This window comes from Mustelus asterias, chromosome 3 (genome assembly GCF_964213995.1).
Source record: "Mustelus asterias chromosome 3, sMusAst1.hap1.1, whole genome shotgun sequence".
NCBI lineage: Eukaryota > Metazoa > Chordata > Chondrichthyes > Carcharhiniformes > Triakidae > Mustelus > Mustelus asterias.
In genome coordinates this window covers 134,304,229-134,326,574 of record NC_135803.1, presented here as the reverse complement: position 1 = coordinate 134,326,574, position 22,346 = coordinate 134,304,229, and the positions used below count along the sequence as shown (strand labels likewise).

The 22,346-nt window shown below is 42.8% G+C and overlaps 1 protein-coding gene across 4 annotated transcripts in view; it reads left to right on the top strand.

Annotated features, from left to right (window-relative positions):
• Window positions 1-22,346, top strand: part of hdac11 (histone deacetylase 11) — a 127,757-nt gene that overhangs the window by 63,323 nt on the left and 42,088 nt on the right. For all 4 annotated transcript variants that reach the window (XM_078209670.1, XM_078209669.1, XM_078209672.1 and 1 more), the window contains 2 exons: window positions 1,474-1,550; window positions 7,084-7,146. In XM_078209670.1, coding sequence (XP_078065796.1) covers window positions 1,474-1,550; window positions 7,084-7,146 — 140 coding nt within the window. The remainder of the gene's footprint in view (window positions 1-1,473; window positions 1,551-7,083; window positions 7,147-22,346) is intronic.

The following is a 22,346-nucleotide window of genomic DNA, read 5'->3' as shown; positions in this document are numbered from 1 at the left end:
TTGGGAAACATGTTCAAAATGCTTCTTAAATTCTTCAAGTTGCCATATTCCAAGTTAAGGCGCAGAAATATACGGTGGAATTTTACAGCCCCGTCGTGGGGCTGGAAAATGCAGCGGGCTATTCAGAAGTCCATTGACTTCAGCAGGACTAGGAAATCCTGCCAGTGGGAGGGGCCATAAAATCCCCCCTTCCCTTCTAATTTTAGTCAGCCTTCTTGGGGCGGCACGGTGGCACAGTGGTTAGCACTGTTGCCCCACAGCGCCAGGGACCTGGGTTCAATTCCCGGCTTGGATCACTGTCTGTGTGGAGTCTGCACGTTCACCCCATGTCTGCATGGGTATCCTCCGGGTGCTCTGCTTTCCTCCCACAGTCCAAAGATGTGTGGGTTAGGTGGATTAGCAATGCTAAATTGACCCTAGTGTCAGGGGGACTAGTGGGGTAAATAGGGCCTGGGTGGATTGTGGTTGGTGCAGACTCGATGGGCCGAATGGCTTCCTTCTGCACTGCAGGGATTCTATGATTCTTTTGAACATTCTTTTAATAAACACATTTTCACAAGGTAGGAACAGAATATTCAATGGACCTTTTTTGAAATACTAAAAGAAGGGAGAGCCTGTATTTATAACGGTATTCTCTATGTCTCAATGTGCTGCACCGCCATTGTATTACTTTGCAACTGCAGCCACTCTTGCAGTAAGAGAAATGTCGTAAATAATTTGCAGACAGTGAGGGCCCATGGAAAGCAGCGAGATAAATAACTAGGTAATCTGCCTTTAATGATGTTGGCTGAGTTCCATGGGATCCTTTCCCTCCGACAGGGCCTCAGTTTAAATTCTCCTCTGTAAGACACATCTCCTGATGTGGAGATGCCGGCGTTGGACTGGGGTAAACACAGTAAGAAGTCTAACAACACCAGGTTAAAGTCCAACAGGTCTGCCAGACCTCCCACTCCACCTGATGAAGGAGCAGCATGCTCCGAAAGCTAGTGGCGTTTGCTACCAAATAAACCTGTTGGACTTTAACCTGGTATCGCTAGACTTCTTACTAGACATATCTCCAACAGTGCTGCCCTCCCTCAGTTAGGAACTGCAGAGCCAAAACTGATGTACTCAAGTTTTTAGAGTGAGCTTCCGAGTCAAGTTGACACCTTGCTAAATTTAAATAGTTGCTAATATTTCATGATCACCTGTGACTTCACCATGATGAGGTTAATTATGTGGTCATCTTTACTCCATGCATAAAAGCCATGTTCCATATGGCTATCCACTTAATCCTTGTTTTTGATACTTCAAAAAAAAAGTTTATGACATTAAATTATTCCTAAGCTCTAAATTTTACAGTAAGTCATCTCAGTTGATATTAATTATTTTATGCTAATTATTAGCTTGTGCACGGAGTACTTACTTTTTAACTATTTATTACCAAGTGCAACTTTATAAGCTTTGTAATAATCATCACTTTCCTGCTGTTAGGTGGCGGCTTTCATCATTGCTCAAGTGAACAAGGAGGAGGATTCTGTGCTTATGCTGACATAACCTTGGCAATTAAGGTGAGAATGTTGAGTAAATATTTGTTTCAAAGAATTGAAGTTTTGTAGAATCCCAACAGGGCAGAAGGAGGCCATTCGGCCCATTGAGTTGCACCGACTTTCCGAAAGAGCATACTACCCAGGTTCTATCCCTGTAACCCCAAACATTTACACCGCTAATCCCCCTAACCTATACATCCTTAGACGCTGAAGGACAATTTAACACGGCCAGTCCACCTAACTCGCATATCGTTGGACTGTGGGAGGCAACTGGAGGCATACACAGGGAGAACGTGCAAACTCCACTCACACGGCCACCAAGGCCGTATTTGAACCCGGGTCCCTGGCGCTTTGAAGCAGCAGTGCTAACCACTGTGCCATGAAATTTTGTATCTTGCTTTTTATGAAGCAAAATGGGAAAAAAATAATTACATTTATAAGGTGCAACTCGTTACTTACATTTAGCTGTGACTCTATAATGCACTTCACTGATTATTGCTATATATATGTTGTTGATCATCTTTAAGTGTAACCTCCTCAATCTGGCAACAACCTAAGGGGAAAGTATGTTTTCCTGGATTGTATTTCTTTTAACTCTGCTTTGTTGAAATAAAATTAATATTAAGGTGTGAGAAATATATCAATTAGTTCATTGCTGCAACACTAAACAACCCAACTATTGAAGAAAACATTTACAAACCTTTTGTTTTTAATGTAAACCTTTAAAAGCTTGCATTCTGCATATTTTGCCAAGCCCATTTCTCTCTAATAAGCTGTTTATCACAGCAAAGCAAATGTTTAGGGGGGAAATTTTCACTCAAAAATGATGCAGGTTCCAAATGTTATCATTTTGCTCTAAGGTAAAGTTAAATTGCCCTTGCTTTTCAATGCAGATATGACATTTTCAGAATGTATTGGCCTGGACATTACTGTGAGTGATGTTATCACGCCTGCATAATCTGTTTGTATTGAATTCCTCTCCACTATATTAATAGAAGTATTGAAATATTCAAAATGAATAACTGTATGGCGCCGTTAAAACCGTGAAGTGAGGAATGAGATTCATGTCCATACAATAACATTGCTTCAAATTATTTCCAGACTTTTTAAAAATTGTGCCCTCATTATTCATATGTCCACTTCTTTTCTTTTAGTCTGTGTATAATGAGCAATGATCTGAATCTTGCAGACCTTATTGAATGATTGCCAATTTAAGACTCCATTTCATCTTATTGTAACACCTTTTTTACATTCCATACTTACATTTGACTGAGGCCACTCTGTACCATTTTCTTGGCTATCTTCAGTGGTTGTTTGTCATTGCATTCCACTGGGCTGTTGGTTTAGTTGCTGAGAACACCACCATTGTGATAGATAGTGTACTGAGGTTATGGTGATACCAGTAGCAGACCTGAGGTTGCGCTCAGCAAGGGAGGAAGTGAGACCCAGTTCACCATCCAGACAAATTATTACCTAAATGGAAAGCAGATTCAAACTGCGTCTGTACAGAGGGATCTGGGTGTCTGTGTTCATGAATCATAGAAAGTTGGTATGCGATTGCAGCATGTAATAAAAAAGGCAAATGGGATGTTGGCATTTATTGCAAAGGAACTGGTGTATAAAAGTAGAGAAGTGTTGCAATTTTATAGGGTGTTGGTGAGACCACATCTGGAGTATTGTGTCCAATTTTTAGTCTCCTTATTTGAGGGAGGATGTGGTGGCATTGGAGGCCGAGGCAGTTCAGAGGAGGTTTACCAGATTGATTCTGGGGATGAAAGGGTTAACGTACGAGGAGCAATTAAACAGTTTGGGCTTATATTCGCTGGAGTTTAGAAGGATAAGAGGGGATCTGATCGAGGTATATAAAATGTTAAAAGAGATCGATAAAGTAAATGTAGACCAAATGTTTCCTCTTGGGGGGCAACCTGGAACAAGAGGTCACAGGTATAGGTTGAGAGGCAGTAGATTTAAAACTGAGATGAGGAGGAACTACTTCTTGCAGGGGGTGGTGAATTTGTGGAACTTGCTGCCTCTTAACGCAGTTGAATCTGAATTGTTAAATGGTTTCAAGAAGGAGATGGATATGTTTCTAATAAAGAAGGGATAAAGGGATATGGGGAACAGGTGGGGAGGTGGATTTGAGGTCAGGGAGAGATCAGCCATGATCTGATTGAATGGCGGAGCAGGCTGGCTGAATTTGCCTACTTCTGCTCCTAATTCCTATGTTCTGATATTCCTATCCTCACATATACATATTTGGCAACATTAAAAAATAGGAATGTGGAATGTATGGACAATGACCAGGAAAGGAAAGCTGGAGAACCTAAAGCAAGAAATGGAAAAGGAGAGCTGAAGCATCTTAGGGTTATGTGAAGTACAACAATAGGGGGATTCACATGTGATGGAGTGAGAGTGATTATACTCAGGAGGAGATGAAAGATATGAGGAATAACAGTAATGCTAGACAGGGAAGCTGCCAAATGTGTGAGAGAAGTGAGTTGCGAATCATATAGATGCAAGTGAAACTTAAGGGGCACCATTGGACATTACTATCATTCAAGTATATGTATGCCCATAAGCGAACATCCAGATGATGAGGTTAATAAAATACACAATAGAATTGAAAAGCTAATGGAGCAAGGCAGTGGGAAGAGCTATGTTATTGTTATGAGAGATTGGAGCAGTGTTATTGCAGAAGGAAGTGACAGTGAAGTAGGACCATATGTTCTTGGAAAGAGAAATGTGCGAGGCTGAAAACTGGTAGATTTTTGTATAAGAAATATTTTGTCACGCTGGCACAGTGGCTAGCACTGCTGCCTCACAATGCCAGGGATCCAGGGTCACTGTCTGTGAGGAGTTTGCACATTCTCCCCGTGTCTGCGTGCATTTCCTCCAGGTGCTCCAAAGATGTGCGGGTTAGGTTGATTGGCTGTGCTAAATTGACCCTAGTGTCAGGGGGAATAGTGGGGTAAAAATGCGGGGTTATGGTGACAGGGGCTGGGAGGGATTGTTGTCAATGCAGGCTCGATGGGCCGAATGGCCTCCTTCTGCACTGTAGGGATTCTATGATTCTATGAACAGGACTCATGGTAACAAGTACATGATTTAGGCATTAAAGAAGACAATATACACGAAAAATGTTTGGCAAAACAAGAAGATTTCAACTAGACTATCTACTGATAAAACAAAGACCCAGGAATAGTGTTAAGAACTCAAAAGTCCAGCTGGCAGTCAATGCACACTCAGACCAGAATCTTGTGAAAGTGGAAAGCGTACTCATGATGAAGATGCTGGTTTACATTTCGTTCACACCTGTGTGCAATTTTTGCTGATCATTCCACTCTATGTTCATCAGTTTCCTGCAGAGCAAATGCCTGTAATATAAAAGATCAGTCTGAAGGTTGGGCAGATTTTAGAAACCAGCAAAGAATAACTAAAAAAAAGAGAGAAATTAGAGTATGAGAGAAAACTAGCTAGAAGTGTAAAAACAGGTAAGGGTTTCTGTAAGTACTTAAAAAGGAAAAGAGTAGCTGCAGTGAGTATTAGTCCCTTAGAAGGTGAGGTTGGGGAATTAGTAATGGGAAACAAGGAAAAAGTGGAAGCGTTGAACAGGTATTTTGTGTCTAGCTTCACTGTATAGAACACAAAAAATTCCCAAGAATACTTGCAAATCAAATTAACTTAAAGCAATCACAATCATGGGGTAAAGGTACTGGTCAAACTATCAAAACGAATGGCTTCACGTCCCTGGACTTGATGGCCTGCAACCTAGCGTCTTAAAATATTGATTGCAGAGATAGTCGGTTGCTATCTTCCAAAATTCCCTGGAAAGATCCCAGTGAACTGGAAAACCGCAATTGTGACACCACTAGGAGGGAGACAAAAAGCAGGAAAATGTAGGCTTGTTAGCCTACCATCTGTCACAGGGAAAATGCATCATTAAGGCGATAACAGCAGGACTTTTTGAAAGTCATCATGCAAGCAGAAAGTCAATGCAGTTTTGTGAAAGAAAAATAATGTTTAATTAATTTATTGGAGTTCTTTGAAGAAGCAATAATAAAAGGGGAATATGTAGATGTGCTGTCCTTGGATTTCCAAAAGGCATTTGATAAGGTACCTAAGTACCCTATGTTTTAGTGACAGGAGCCCACACATATGGTCAGTGTAGAGCATTATATCATTTAAATATAGTCTCTTCCTTGGTGTCCACCACAGGTCTGTTATTGGCCGATATTCTTTTTGTTTTTATGAATGCTGTTTGCACTACCATTACATCCATGTAACCCATATCAGCTGTTTGTAAATCAAAATTCATTTTCAGCATTTTATCCATTCAAGCACATTATAGAGTCAACATAAATAACTCCGTTTAGCCAGATGAAACAATCTGGTAAAATCTTTTGTACCAGTTGATCAGCCCCCGTTACTTGAGTAATTTTGTATACAATAAGGCTGAATCTATCCTGATTTGACTCCTATTTCACTCTCATTGTTGGGTCGGTACAAAGGAAACCTGTGCAGTAGCCAAGATTAAAAATATTATCCTGGGAATGGCTGGTTAGTGCTGATATCCAAACTGCACAGAAATAACTGGAAGTTATTTTTTGCAGGGTGATCTCAATAAAATAATTTTATTTCATTAAAATTAGAATTATTATTCTCAAACCTAGCATTTCAATAATGTGCACCTTGTTGAAATGAACTAATGAGGTAAGGCTGGACAAGAAGAAATCTCATGATGGAATAAGAGGCAAGTGTCAAATATCCAAAGATGTACTAGTTAGGTGGATTGGCCATGCTAAATTGCCCCTTAGTGTCAGGGGGACTAGCTAGCATGGAATTATGGGGATAGGGCCTGGGTGGGACTGTGGTTGGTGCAAACTCAATGGGCCGAATGACCTCCATCTGCACAGTAGGATTCTTATGATCCTATGATCCACATTTTTGGGAGAATGCGATCCATCTTGTTTATGGTTTGTAATGCCAGTGGTATGTACATTTATGCTGTTAAACAGTAACCCAGGCCACCAGTATTATACCTGAGACAGCACAGCAGTGAGCACTTGCTGTGTGTAATAAAGGCCTCATGATACAACATGGAATGGGGAATAATCCTGGTGCTCTTTTTAGTGGACATTTTCACAGTATTCATTTCTCTGTAAATGTTCCAAGGTAGTCAGATATTTTAACCATTTTTGAAATTGTTTGTGTGGAAACACACATTTACATTTCTACTTCTATAAAGCACCCTTCTTTCTTCTCCAAGTTTTTGTTATTCCTTTTGTGTGCACCTCATACAAATATATATCCTTGTTTCAAATCCAAGTGATCATTTGTGTTTCAAAGTATGTGGCAAATATAAGAGTATTACTTATTAATTAGTATCAATATCCTATTTCCCAGCACCTTTTGTTTATGTGTTCTTTGTACTTCCTTGATGAACAGTTTCCTAATTCTTTCAAGTTTTTAATGTTATGCGTGGTAATTCTAAGTGTGTAATTTGCAGCTACTCTTGTTTGCCTTGAGCATCACTATGATTGCGGTTTTGTTGCAGTTTTTGTTCGAGAGAGTGGAAGCAGTGTCTAAGGCTATGATCATTGATTTGGATGCACATCAGGTAATTACCCGCAATCATTTTTATATTGAAGTGAAAAATGTCTTCTCTCTTTCTTCCTCCTGTTTTATGAGGAAAAGTGTGTAATTGACTTGCTGATATAATTATGTTGTAAACATTCAAGTCAGAAATGGGCTGATAGGAAGCCAAATGATTTGTATTGTCACGAATGGTGTAGATAACTTGAATATTCTTCAGTCGGAGTGTAAAGTAAATACCCTATGGAATGATATAAGAAAATAAATGTTTCTCATTCAGTGCCACATGCTATTGTCAAACCGAGTGATTGTCCACTCTCCAACATTAAGGATATTATTGAACTAGAAACAGTGCAGAAAAGATTTGCTACGATGCTCCCGGGACTTGATGGCTTGAGTTATAAGGAGAGGCTGGATAGACTGGGACATTTTTCCCTGGAGTTTGAGAGGCTTAGAGGTGATCTTATAGAGGTCTATAAAATAATGAGAGGCATAGATGAGGTAGATAGTCAACATCTTTTCCCAAAGGTAGGGGAGTCTAAAACTATAGGGCATGGGTTTAAGGTGAGAGGAGAGAGATACAAATGGGTCCAGAGGAGCAATTTTTTCACACAGAGGGTGATGAGTATCTGGAATGAGCTGCCAGAGGCAGTAGTAGAGGCGGGTACAATTTTATCTTTTAAAAAGCATTTAGACAGTTACATGGGTATATAGTGGTAAAAACTGGGCGACATGGACTGGTTGGGCCGAAAGGCCTGTTTACATGCTGTAAACGTTTATTAGGCTCCCCATGCCAAAAAGAGCACTGGTATACTTTGTGCTTCATTTTTTTCTGGCAGTGACTATGTTGATTACTCACTGGGACGCATACAGTGGGAGCTTCGATTGGACTTGTTGATGGAGAAATTTGATGGGGCCTCCAAAATGGACACAAAGTCAGTAGGCCGACCACTCTGGCTTCCGACCCCATTCTAATGCAAGCAATTAGGGATGGTAAACTGCTCGGCAACTCGCTTGTTGAAGAAGGCAGGTAATTGGCTGGCTGAGCACTCAGCTGGGTGGCAGGCCGGGTCTGTGGAGGATGGGAGTAGCAATCCAGAAGGTGTAGGAAGGGCTTAGAATTTACATGTGGGGTCAGAAGGGGCTTTGCTGCTTTTCCTAGGCCCACAAAAATAAAAAAAAGACTAAGTTACATGGTGTTGTTTTGAAATGACTCCAGCAATCACTTTAGGTTTTGCTGGTGAGGCCGCTTGATGTTTGATATAATTAGGTGGACAACAGGGCCTTATGATCAGCAGAGAAATTACATTTGAATTTTTAAGAACTTTCACGACAGGAGAGGGGGTGGCAGGAGGGATGTATTTAATTCCCACAAATATTCCTACAGCATCTCCGCTCTGTAATTGCCTGAGAGGAGGTGCTGGGTTGAGGAAGCTCCTTTGTAGGGAAAACAAAATACCATCGACGCTGGAAATCTGAAATAAAACCAAAAAATGTTGGAAATACTCAGCATCTGAGAGGCGAGAAACTGAGATAATGGGGAGGATTTTCTGTGCAACCTGCTGCGGCGTTTCGCATTGGCTGGCCGTGGGATCTTCTGGTCCCGTCATTGTCAACGGGGGTTTCCTGTTGAATGCTCCCCTTGCTGCTGGGAAATCCGCGGTATGGGTGCGTCATCAACGGTGCTGGAAGATCCAGCTGGCGGGAACTGTCGGAAGATTCTGGCCAACAAGTAGATGATGATGATGAAAAGTCAAAGGCAAGTTACTGCGGATGCTGGAATCTGAAACCAAAAGAGAAAATGCTGGAAAATCTCAGCAGGTCTGGCAGCATCTGTAAGGAGAGAAAAGAGCTGACGTTTCGAGTCCAGGTCATCTTGCCAAACTGGCTGAATATTTTAAGCATTTTCCGTTTTCACTTTAGCAAATTGTGCTCACAAATTATCCTCATTTTAACCCAGTCACAGTAGGTTGTGGAATGACATGTTGTTTAATTTCGATTATAGTTCACTTTTTTTTCTTTAATTTAACTAAAGCTCAAATTGCAACTTTCCATATATCATAGAATCTTTACAAGGAGGCCATTCGGCCCATTGAGTCTGGACCGATTACAACCCCACCCAGCGTCTATCCCCTAGCCCCACATATTTACCTGAGCTAGTCCCCCTGATACTAAGGGTCACCTTAGCATGGCCTTTCAATCTGACCCTCACATCTTTGGACTGTGGGAGGAAACCGGAGCACCCGGAGGAAACCCACGCAGACATGGGGAAAATGTGCAAACTCTATACAGACAGTGACCCGAGCCGAGAATCGAACCGGTGTTCCTGGCGCTGAGGAGCAGTACTAAGCACTGTGCCACCAGGCCGCCCCATTATTTATATCAAATATTGTTCATAAAAATAATGTTAAGCAGCAACCCATATTGGGAACATAATGTTGAACTACAAGTATAAGGAAGGCCACACTAAAATTATACGGTGATGTGACCATGCAGCTTTGGTAAACTCTATTCAGAGGCAATATTCTAGTCATGGAGACAATTCAGAGAAAAGTTGCAAAGGCGATTCACAGTTTCATGAGGATTGAACGAGAGAAACTGAGGTTTTAGTCTTGGGAGCAGATGGTAAATCCTGGTGTGCTCTTCAAGATGAACCACAGCATGGGTTGGCATTGATGAAAGAAGAATTTAGTGAGATGTTGAGAAATGCTACTTATAATTAATTAGTAATAATTTAAAGGATAGTGGGAATTCAAGGTTTAGTTGTTTTTCTTTCCTGCTGAAGGTCTTGGCTAAAATTTATCCAGGGATTTATTCAAAATTATAAGAACCAATTCCATCTTGATCTTGATTTTCATGTATACAAGAAGCTTTATCATTCGATCAAAGATCAAAGAGGGGCACATGGTGGCACAGTGGTTAGCACTGCTGCCTCATAGTGCCAGGGAACTGGGTTCGATTCCTGGCTTGGATCACTGTCTGTGTGGAGTTTGCACATTCTCCCTGTGTCTGCGGGGGTTTCCTCCGGGTGCTCCGGTTTCGTCCCACAGTCCAAAGATGTATGGGTTAGGTGGATTGGCCATGCTAAGTTGCCCCTTAGTGCTAGGTTAAATGCATAGGGTTGTGGGGACAGGGCCTGGGTGGGATTGTGGTCGGACAGACTCGATGGCCGAATGGCCTCCTTCTGCACTGTAGGATTCTATGATTCCATGATCCTATAACTTGATTTGTCTCTTTTTAATGTTTGTGTCTGTTTTCAGTTAAGTCCCACCTTATTTAGGTAGTATCTCTGGGTATATTTCTTCCATGGCATCCCTATAGGGAACAGAGGCCTTGTTTTTTGGGGGGCAGTAGGCCCCAGGATGATACTTTGGACTTGATGTATTTTGGTTGGGCCCCAATATGAAATTATTTCTAAGCACAAAATCACTGGGTGAAATTCCCCCATCCTGGGACTTAGTCCCATGTCTGGGTGGGAACATGGACTGTTTCCTGCTGTGAAGGCAGCGGGAAAATGGACTGTTTCCTGCTGTGAAGGCCAGCAGGAAAACACGCCCAGTCTTACGGCCCCGACCTCATTAATTATGCAGCCAGGTGTTTTGCGTTGTAATCTGTGGCTGGGCAGGCCCGCTGGCCCATAGTCCCCACCATCCTATCTGGGTGCCATATTGAAAAGGTCCCCTACATCACTGGCCCACAATTGAAGAAAGAAGTTAGACCTCCTGAAAATGAAGTCTAATATCTCCAGAAGCACCCAGAGGCTGGAAGATGAATCTCCTTAGAATGTAGAAGGAATACCCGGAATATTCTGAGGCTGGAAGATGGACCCCCTCCAGGACACCGAATCTAGGATGTCCAATTGCTGATGCTATCCCCACCTACTGCTGTGGTGTTCAGGGGTCCAAGGCTGGTGTCAGCCTCTATCCTGATCTCTATAAGCAGCCCCAGGCATTGTTTAAGGTGAGTCCTGATATCTGCACACCACCTTATTCTAAGCGCGTTTCACACCAACGTGTTTTACCACTGGCGCCGTGGAGAACCGGGCATGGTTGATCAGGCCTTCACCTGCATCTCATTAGTGGGATGCAAATGAGGTTCACTCTGGCCTCCAGCGGCTTTCCCGATATGCCATGACGGGCAACAACAGAAGATCCTGCCAGAAATTCACCCCGGCGTAAAAAACGATTTTGGGCCTCTTGCTGAATTCTGCCCCCCTCTCCCCCACTCACCATTAAATTTACTGGCAGGGGAATTCCACCCATTGTCGTTGCATTTGCTTTCAAAATGCAGTTTTTCAAATTACAAAGTAACACCACGGGTGTCTGTGCCTTTAGCTGCAAGATTTATTTGAACCTCGATTTATGGGGTTCATTTGTTTGCAATAACTTGCTGATTGTAAATCATACCATGTTCTGCAGACTTAACCACATAGCAAGAAAGAACATTTAAATAACGAATTCAGAAAGTTTATTAACCATTAAAAGGTAACAAGGCCAGGTCATCTTGCCAAACTGGCTGAATATTTTAAGCATTTTCCGTTTTCACTTTAGCAAATTGTGCTCACAAATTATCCTCATTTTAACCCAGTCACAGTAGGTTGTGGAATGACATGTTGTTTAATTTCGATTATAGTTCACTTTTTTTTCTTTAATTTAACTAAAGCTCAAATTGCAACTTTCCATATATCATAGAATCTTTACAAGGAGGCCATTCGGCCCATTGAGTCTGGACCGATTACAACCCCACCCAGCGTCTATCCCCTAGCCCCACATATTTACCTGAGCTAGTCCCCCTGATACTAAGGGTCACCTTAGCATGGCCTTTCAATCTGACCCTCACATCTTTGGACTGTGGGAGGAAACCGGAGCACCCGGAGGAAACCCACGCAGACATGGGGAAAATGTGCAAACTCTATACAGACAGTGACCCGAGCCGAGAATCGAACCGGTGTTCCTGGCGCTGAGGAGCAGTACTAAGCACTGTGCCACCAGGCCGCCCCATTATTTATATCAAATATTGTTCATAAAAATAATGTTAAGCAGCAACCCATATTGGGAACATAATGTTGAACTACAAGTATAAGGAAGGCCACACTAAAATTATACGGTGATGTGACCATGCAGCTTTGGTAAACTCTATTCAGAGGCAATATTCTAGTCATGGAGACAATTCAGAGAAAAGTTGCAAAGGCGATTCACAGTTTCATGAGGATTGAACGAGAGAAACTGAGGTTTTAGTCTTGGGAGCAGATGGTAAATCCTGGTGTGCTCTTCAAGATGAACCACAGCATGGGTTGGCATTGATGAAAGAAGAATTTAGTGAGATGTTGAGAAATGCTACTTATAATTAATTAGTAATAATTTAAAGGATAGTGGGAATTCAAGGTTTAGTTGTTTTTCTTTCCTGCTGAAGGTCTTGGCTAAAATTTATCCAGGGATTTATTCAAAATTATAAGAACCAATTCCATCTTGATCTTGATTTTCATGTATACAAGAAGCTTTATCATTCGATCAAAGATCAAAGAGGGGCACATGGTGGCACAGTGGTTAGCACTGCTGCCTCATAGTGCCAGGGAACTGGGTTCGATTCCTGGCTTGGATCACTGTCTGTGTGGAGTTTGCACATTCTCCCTGTGTCTGCGGGGGTTTCCTCCGGGTGCTCCGGTTTCGTCCCACAGTCCAAAGATGTATGGGTTAGGTGGATTGGCCATGCTAAGTTGCCCCTTAGTGCTAGGTTAAATGCATAGGGTTGTGGGGACAGGGCCTGGGTGGGATTGTGGTCGGACAGACTCGATGGCCGAATGGCCTCCTTCTGCACTGTAGGATTCTATGATTCCATGATCCTATAACTTGATTTGTCTCTTTTTAATGTTTGTGTCTGTTTTCAGTTAAGTCCCACCTTATTTAGGTAGTATCTCTGGGTATATTTCTTCCATGGCATCCCTATAGGGAACAGAGGCCTTGTTTTTTGGGGGGCAGTAGGCCCCAGGATGATACTTTGGACTTGATGTATTTTGGTTGGGCCCCAATATGAAATTATTTCTAAGCACAAAATCACTGGGTGAAATTCCCCCATCCTGGGACTTAGTCCCATGTCTGGGTGGGAACATGGACTGTTTCCTGCTGTGAAGGCAGCGGGAAAATGGACTGTTTCCTGCTGTGAAGGCCAGCAGGAAAACACGCCCAGTCTTACGGCCCCGACCTCATTAATTATGCAGCCAGGTGTTTTGCGTTGTAATCTGTGGCTGGGCAGGCCCGCTGGCCCATAGTCCCCACCATCCTATCTGGGTGCCATATTGAAAAGGTCCCCTACATCACTGGCCCACAATTGAAGAAAGAAGTTAGACCTCCTGAAAATGAAGTCTAATATCTCCAGAAGCACCCAGAGGCTGGAAGATGAATCTCCTTAGAATGTAGAAGGAATACCCGGAATATTCTGAGGCTGGAAGATGGACCCCCTCCAGGACACCGAATCTAGGATGTCCAATTGCTGATGCTATCCCCACCTACTGCTGTGGTGTTCAGGGGTCCAAGGCTGGTGTCAGCCTCTATCCTGATCTCTATAAGCAGCCCCAGGCATTGTTTAAGGTGAGTCCTGATATCTGCACACCACCTTATTCTAAGCGCGTTTCACACCAACGTGTTTTACCACTGGCGCCGTGGAGAACCGGGCATGGTTGATCAGGCCTTCACCTGCATCTCATTAGTGGGATGCAAATGAGGTTCACTCTGGCCTCCAGCGGCTTTCCCGATATGCCATGACGGGCAACAACAGAAGATCCTGCCAGAAATTCACCCCGGCGTAAAAAACGATTTTGGGCCTCTTGCTGAATTCTGCCCCCCTCTCCCCCACTCACCATTAAATTTACTGGCAGGGGAATTCCACCCATTGTCGTTGCATTTGCTTTCAAAATGCAGTTTTTCAAATTACAAAGTAACACCACGGGTGTCTGTGCCTTTAGCTGCAAGATTTATTTGAACCTCGATTTATGGGGTTCATTTGTTTGCAATAACTTGCTGATTGTAAATCATACCATGTTCTGCAGACTTAACCACATAGCAAGAAAGAACATTTAAATAACGAATTCAGAAAGTTTATTAACCATTAAAAGGTAACAAGGCAGAAAGATTAAAAAAAAATGAAGTGTCAATTAGCGGTAATTAACTGTAGGAGGAGAAAGGTTAACTTTAACAATTGAACAGGCTCCTCACCATCCTCTGAGGCTGGGGCGTGAAGGCTCCAAAAACGTGGAAACCATGTATAAGCAACACTCCTCAACCCCTCTTCACACCTCTCAATATGGCTTCTCGAGATCCTTTTTTTATACCTTAAAGCCCACCTTGGTCAATTGTTGGAAAATAGGCAATTAGTTTATAATTTGTCAATAATGAAATAAGAGTTGGCCCTTTTTTTTTAGTTAATTACGCGTATTGTCTCAACTTTAAGACACTGGCTTCTCTTAAATGATATTTCTTATCTTGAGTTTGCCTGAGTGTCACTCAATAATTCGTTAGCATAACTGTCTGTCACTTAAAGTTGAGACATCTTGAATAGAAGCCTTTTCATTCCTTCAGTCAGGATTAACGAAAGATCTGACAAGTTCATGTTTTTTTGGCTTGCCTGAGAAGGGAGCATCTTACAGTTCTTGCGGCATTTTAAGAATCAGTATTAATAATCAAATGTTAATTATACAGTATGTTTATAATTATAAAAGTTATAAACTTTTTTGTGTTATCGGTTACATTACCATACCAGCCTTAATAACACAAGCATTAATAAATTACTTATTCTTCAATTGTCTCACAATTAAGGCCGTCTATTTAGTTTATGTTTAAATTTATTTATTAGTGTCACAAGTAGGCTTACATTAACACTGCAACAAAGTTACTGTGAAAATCCCCTAGTCGTCAGACTCCGGCGCCTGTTCGGGTACACCGGGGGAAACTTTAGCACAGCAAATCCACCTAACCAGCTGTGGGAGGAAACCGGAGCACCCGGAGGAAACCCTCACAGACAGGGGGAGAATGTGCAGACTCCACACAGACAGTGACCCAAGCCGGGAATCGAACCCGGGTCCCTGGCGCTGTGAGGCAGCAGTGCTAACCACTGTGCCACAGTAGTCCATAATGCAGGTTTTTTTTTAATGGCTTTTATCCATTTAGCACAAAATGCTCAGTAACATATTAAGTTAGACTACAAAAATTATCACACTAAAACTATTGATTTTGAAACTACCAACATGAGGCTCGCAATCTAGAATTCCACATCTTCCTCCTTTAAGGCCTTTGTTAAATCCTACCCGTTTGACCAAGTCTTTGGTCAACCCCCTTGATGTCTCTTTCTCTAACTTGGTGTTAATCCCCACTCCTCCCTTTGTCTCCTGTGCAATATGATGGGATATTTGTCCTTTGCTTTGCTGAGTGATCAATGAGAAAAAAGATGTGGAGAGTTCAAATCTTGGGTATTAGCATAAACGTGGATTATTTCCAGTTATTTGCTGATACAGTATGCGCAAATATTTAAAGAGGGAGATGAGAGGAACCTTGTTTGTTCAAAGCTGATTGAAATGTGGAGTGTTCTGCCTTTCTGATTGCTGTGATTGACTTAACACTGATTGATGATGATCCTACATTGATTGAAGCATTGAAAAGATACTAGGTAACGACAGAATAATACCATAGTTTATCGGGAGAATGTTGGATAATTTGAGAGAAGTCGAAGTTCAGTGCAGGCAAGATAGGCTGAAGGGTCTTTTGATAAAATTTCAGGTTCTGTTGGAGCAATCAGAAATAACTTCCTAGTGAAAAAAAATGACATTGAACAATCTTTGCCTTGAGTTAAACAATATCAGTCATTAAATTTCATTTCAAAGTTATGATGCATTTATATTGTTTACTCTTCGGGAAAGCATTAACTGTGCTCCTAAATAATGTTTGTTTGTTTTTTTTGTTCAGGTTACATTATTGAAATATATTTTAATACAAATTTAAATCATGGGTGCAGCAGTTGCTGAGTTTATACATAATTTGACCATACATTATGACATGATGACAGATTTAAGTGATAAAAGTGAAATTATTGATGTTTTGCCATGTCAATTTTACATTGTGGATAGTGGAACACCAACAATCAATCATCCAAAAGAATTTTGAGCAATAATATCACATCAAATTATCATTTAATCATTTGCTTTAGCTTTTATACAGTGCAGAACACTTATTGCCTTGGATAGAGGTCCAGAATAGATCTTTTTTGTAGGTTGCATTATTGTTGCCTTTGTTTTTCTCCCCCCTTTAAATTGGGTTGTTCATTTGTTTAATGTGGCCCCAAATGAGACTTAAAAGAACTAATGAAATCTTTTGCAGAGTAGTTTGCTTATGTTCTTGTGAGCAGCCACGAGAGTGAAAGAGAAGTGTATATATCTTGACATCCCAAGCTGCAGTTCAGTAAATTGTTTCTGAACCAGTCAGTTGGGGGAGATGGTGGCATTAGTGATATTGTCATTGGATTAGTAATGTAGAGATGCAGGGTAAGGCTGCGTGGACCTGGGTTTACATCCCACAATGGCAGACGGTGAAATTTGAATTCCATAAAAACTCAGAATTAAAAAAGTCTGATGAAACCATTGTCAATTGTCATAAAAACCCATCTGATTCACTAATGTACTTTAGGGAAGGAAATTTGGCATGCGACTCCAGATTCATAGCACTGCGGTTGGGTCTTAACTGCCCTCTGAAATGGCCTGGCAGCTATTAGCAACTAGCAAGCCACTAGTTTGAGGGCAATTAGGTATGGGCAATAAATTCAGGCCCAGCCAATGGCACCCACACCCAATGAATAAAAAGAAGCTTTTTTTTTGCTTGTGTATTGTATTGATTTTGGGTGCTAAAAATGTGAGACTTGATGGCAATCAAGAACTATCAGGCACTAAGATTGTTCACCCATTGCATATGGTATGTCATAATGTTGTAGGGAAACATTTGTAATATTAAAGGGTTGTACATGACCTTATTAGGACTGAAAATAATATTATTGATCCCTTTCCCCCCTTTTGCAGCCATCCTTAGCCGGAAGTGCTGAGTAGATAATGTATCTCTTTCTCCTCCTGTGATCCCCAGCATCACTGATGCCAGACTTCAGCTAATTTGGTTCACTCCACATGGCTGAGCAGAAGTTACGGGAACCAACAACATCCTGGCTGTCATGCCATAACTAAGCTGTTCCAGTATAGCTACAACATTGGCATCTGATTGGCAATGTGAAAAATTACCCAGTATGTCCTGCCCACAAAAAGCAGGACCAATCCATTCAGGCCTAGTATCATCATATCAGCCTACTCTTAGTCACCATGGTAATGGAAGAGGTCAACAGCAGTGCTGTAAAGTGGCATTTAACTGCTCTCTGGTGCTCAGTTTAAGTTCTGCCAAGGCCATTCAACTCCAGATCACATTACTGCCTTTTGTCCAAATAGGGACAATGAGGGTTGAATGCCTGAGGCGTGAAGGTGACTGCCCTTAATATCATGGCAGCATTGGACTTAGTGTGACATCAAGGAGACCCAACAGAACTGAGGTCAGTAGAGTTCAGGGGAAAATGCTTACACTGGTTGAATTCATGCCTCACAGAAAAGTGGATGGTTGTGATTGTTGAAGGCCAATTATCCCAGCCCCTGGACATCCTGTAGGAGTTCCTTAGGGATGCGTGTTAGGCCAAACTATTTTATCTGCTTTATCGATAACCTTCCCTTCATCATAGAGTCAGAGTGGGACTGTCCATAGATTTTTGCACAGTATTCAGCTCCATTTGGAATTCCGTAGACATTGAAGCAGTCTATACCAGCATAAAGCAATACTGAACAATATCCATGCTTGGGCTGCTAAATGACATTTGACATTTGGTATCAGAAAATGACCTTACTCAGCAAGAGACAGCATAACCACTTCTCTAACTTTTAATGAGAATATCGTGATTGAGTCTTCCAATGTAAACAATGAGGGCACCATTGGGAGCTCACCTGGAATAGTTACGTGAATGTCATGGTTATGAGAGTAGATTAGAAGCTGAGTATTTTATGGTGAGTGGCTCAGCCTCTGGTACCTGAATGCCTTTCACCTACATGCTCTCTACTTTTCTGGATAGGCCTAAATACAACATTCAAGGAGCATGACACCATTCACAACAAATTGGTCTACTTTATTATCATTTCATCTATGAGTTGAAACCTTCATCAGCCCCTGCAAAGCCTGCATATCCATGCCCATGGGATGGCTGCATACTCACTCCCTTCTGCAACACCTGCATATCCACTACCACCTGCATATTCACTACCACCTGCATATCCACTGCCACCTGCATATCCACCGACTCATTAACACCTGCATATCCACTGTCACCTGCATATCCACTGTCTCATTAACACCTGCATATCCACTGTCACCTGCATATCCACTGTCTCATTAACACCTGCATATCCATTGTCACCTGCATATCCACTGTCTCATTAACACCTGCATATCCACTGTCACCTGCATATCCACTGTCTCATTAACACCTGCATATCCACTGTCACATTAACACTTGCATAGCTACTGTCACCTGAAACACGTGCATTACTCATTCCCCTCTGCAACACCTGCATATCCACTATCTCATTAACACCTGCATATCCACTATGACATTAACACCTGCATATTCACTGTCTCATTAATAACTGCAAAGAACAAAGAACAATACAGCACAGGAACAGGCCCTTCGGCCCTCCAAGCCCGCGCCGCTCCCCGGTCCAGGATTGAATCCTGAATCCAGGATCCCCGCCCAATTTTCCAGCCTATCTACATACTAATATCCTATCCACCGAGCTGTCCCTCACAGCTACGATGCTTTGTTCATCACAACCTATTAGCTCACCCCCACCCCCCCATTCCAGACCATGTGATCTCCAGGGAGAGGCGAAAACCCAGAGTGAAAAACCCAGGGCCAATATGGGGAAAAAAAATCTGGGAAATTCCTCTCCGACCCCCTGAGGCGATCGAAACGAGTCCAGGAGATCACACTGGCCCTGATCGGAAAATGCTTCCCAACCCTATTCATTTCCACTTCCACGAACACCATATGAATTCCCTGCCCCCGAGACAGGTTCCCAACTATCCGCAGTCTCGCTCTGTACTGGCACCAGCAAGTTGATCATAGAATGAAGCCTTGAAACGAGAAACAAAGAACAATTAGCCCGCGCCGCTCCCTGGTCCAAACTAAACCACTCTTTTGTATCCCTCCATTCCCACTCCGTTCATATAGCTGTCTAGATAAGTCTTAAACGTTCCCAGTGTGTCCGCCTCCACCACCTTGCCCGGCAACACATTCCAGGCCCTCACGACCCTCTGTGTAAAATATGTCCTTCTGATATCTGTGTTAAACCTCCCCCCCCTTCACCTTGAACCTATGACCCCTCGTGAACGTCACCACCGACCCAGGGAAAAGCTTCCCACCGTTCACCCTATCTATGCCTTTCATAATTTTATACACCTCTATTAAGTCTCCCCTCATCCTCCGTCTTTCCAAGGAGAACAACCCCAGTTTCCCCAATCTCTCCTCATAACCAAGCTCCTCCATACCAGGCAACATCCTGGTAAACCTCCTCTGTACTCTCTCCAAAGCCTCCACGTCCTTCTGGTAGTGTGGCGACCAGAACTGGACGCAGTATTCCAAATGCGGCCGAACCAACGTTCTATACATCTGCAACATCAGACCCCAACTTTTATACTCTATGCCCCGTCCTATAAAGGCAAGCATGCCATATGCCTTCTTCACCACCTTCTCCACCTGTGACGTCACCTTCAAAGATCTGTGGACTTGCACACCCAGGTCCCTCTGCGTCTCTACACCCGTTATGGTTCTTCCATTTATCGTGTAGCTCCTCCCTACATTATTCCCACCAAAATGCATCACTTCGCATTTATCAGGATTGAACTCCATCTGCCATTTCCTTGCCCAAATTTCCAGCCTATCTATATCCTTCTGTAGCCTCTGACAATGTTCCTCACTATCTGCAAGTCCTGCCAGTTTTGTGTCGTCCGCAAACTTACTGATCACCCCAGTTACTCCTTCTTCCAGATCATTTATATAAATCACAAACAGCAGAGGTCCCAATACAGAGCCCTGCGGTACACCACTAGTCACAGGCCTCCAGCCGGAAAAAGACCCTTCCACTACCACCCTCTGTCTTCTATGACCAAGCCAGTTCTCCACCCATCTAGCCACCTCCCCCTTTATCCCATGAGATCCAACCTTTTTCACTAGCCTACCATGAGGGACTTTGTCAAACGCTTTACTAAAGTCCATATAGACAACATCCACGGCCCTTCCTTCGTCAACCATTTTGGTCACTTCTTCAAAAAACACCACCAGGTTAGTGAGGCATGACCTCCCTCTCACAAAACCATGCTGACTGCATATCCACAGTACCCACCACACCTACATATCCACTGCCCAGTTCCCACTTGCATATCCACTACCCACTGCAACAATTGTATATCCACTACACCCTGTAACAACTGCATATCCACTCCCCTCTGCAACATTTACATATCCACTGCCCTCTGCAACACCTCATCCATTCTTTCCTCCAACAACTGCATATCCGCTGCCCCTGCAATATCCGCATATCCACTCCCCTGCAACATCTGCAAATCAACACTCTGCAACACCTGCATATCCACTGCCCATTAACACCTGCACATCCACTGCCTCATCAACACCTGCACATCCACTGCCCCATCAACACCTGCGTATCCACTGTCTCATTAACACCTGCGTATCCACTGTCTCATTAACACTTGCATATCCACTGTCTTATTAACACCTGCATATCCACTGTCTCATTAACACCTGTGTATCCACTGTCTCATTAACACCTGTGTATCCACTGTCTCATTAACACCTATGTATCCACTGTCTTATTAACGCCTGTATATCCACTGTCTCATTAACACCTGTGTATCCACTGTCTCATTAACACCTACTCATTAACACTTGCATATCCACTGTCTCACTAACACCTGCATATCCACTGTCCCATTAATAACTGCATATCCACAGCACCAGTAACACCTACATAACCACTGCCCAATTCCCACTTGCACATCCACTACCCTCTGCAACACTTGTATGTCCACTACACTCCCCTCTTTAACACCTGATCCATTCCTTCCTCCAACAACTGCATATCCACTGCCCCTGCAATATCCGCATATCCACTCCCCCGCAACATCTGCAAATCAACTACACTCTGCAACACCTGCATATCCACTGCCCCATTAACACTTGCATATCCACTGTCCCATTAACACTTGCATATCCACTGCCCCATTAACACTTGCATATCCACTGCCTCATTAACACTTGCATATCCACTGCCCCATTAACACCTACATCTCCACTCTCCTTTCAAGACCTGTATATCCACTGACCCCTGCAACACCTGCATATCCACTACACCCTGTAACAACTGCATATCCACTCCCCTCTGCAACATCTGCAAATCCACTCCCCTCTGCAACACCTGATCCATTCCTTCCTCTAACAACTGCATATCCACTGCCCCTGCAATATCTGCATATCCACTCTCCCGCAACATCTGTATACCTACTACACTCTGCAACATCTGCATATCCATTGTCCTATTCAGTGCTGCATATCCACTCTTCTCTGAAAAACCTTCATATTCACCCCTGTGCAACACCTGTGTATCCACTCTCCTCTGTAATACCTGCAGTTCCACTGCTCTCCGCAATACCGGCATATTCACTACCCCTGGAATACCTGCATATCGACTCCCCACTGCAAAATCCACATACCCAATGCCCCATGCAACACCTGCATATCCACTGCTCCTGCAACACATATATTTTTACTCCTCCTGCAACAACTGCATAGCCACTCCCCTTGCAACATCTGCATATCCACTCCCCTCTGCAACTCCTGCATATCCACTCTCCCTGCAACATCTGCATATCCACTCCCCTCTGCAACTCCTACATATCCACTCTCCCTGCAACATCTGCATATCCACTCCCCCTGCAACATCTGCATATCCATTCCCCTCTGAAACTCCTGCATATCCACTGCCCTAGAAATGTTCATCCGATAGTAGGGATACTTCAATTGCAAGCAATAGAAGAGCTAACTTCAGAAAGTAAATCAAAGAAAAAGGTTTAATAAAGAAACTTC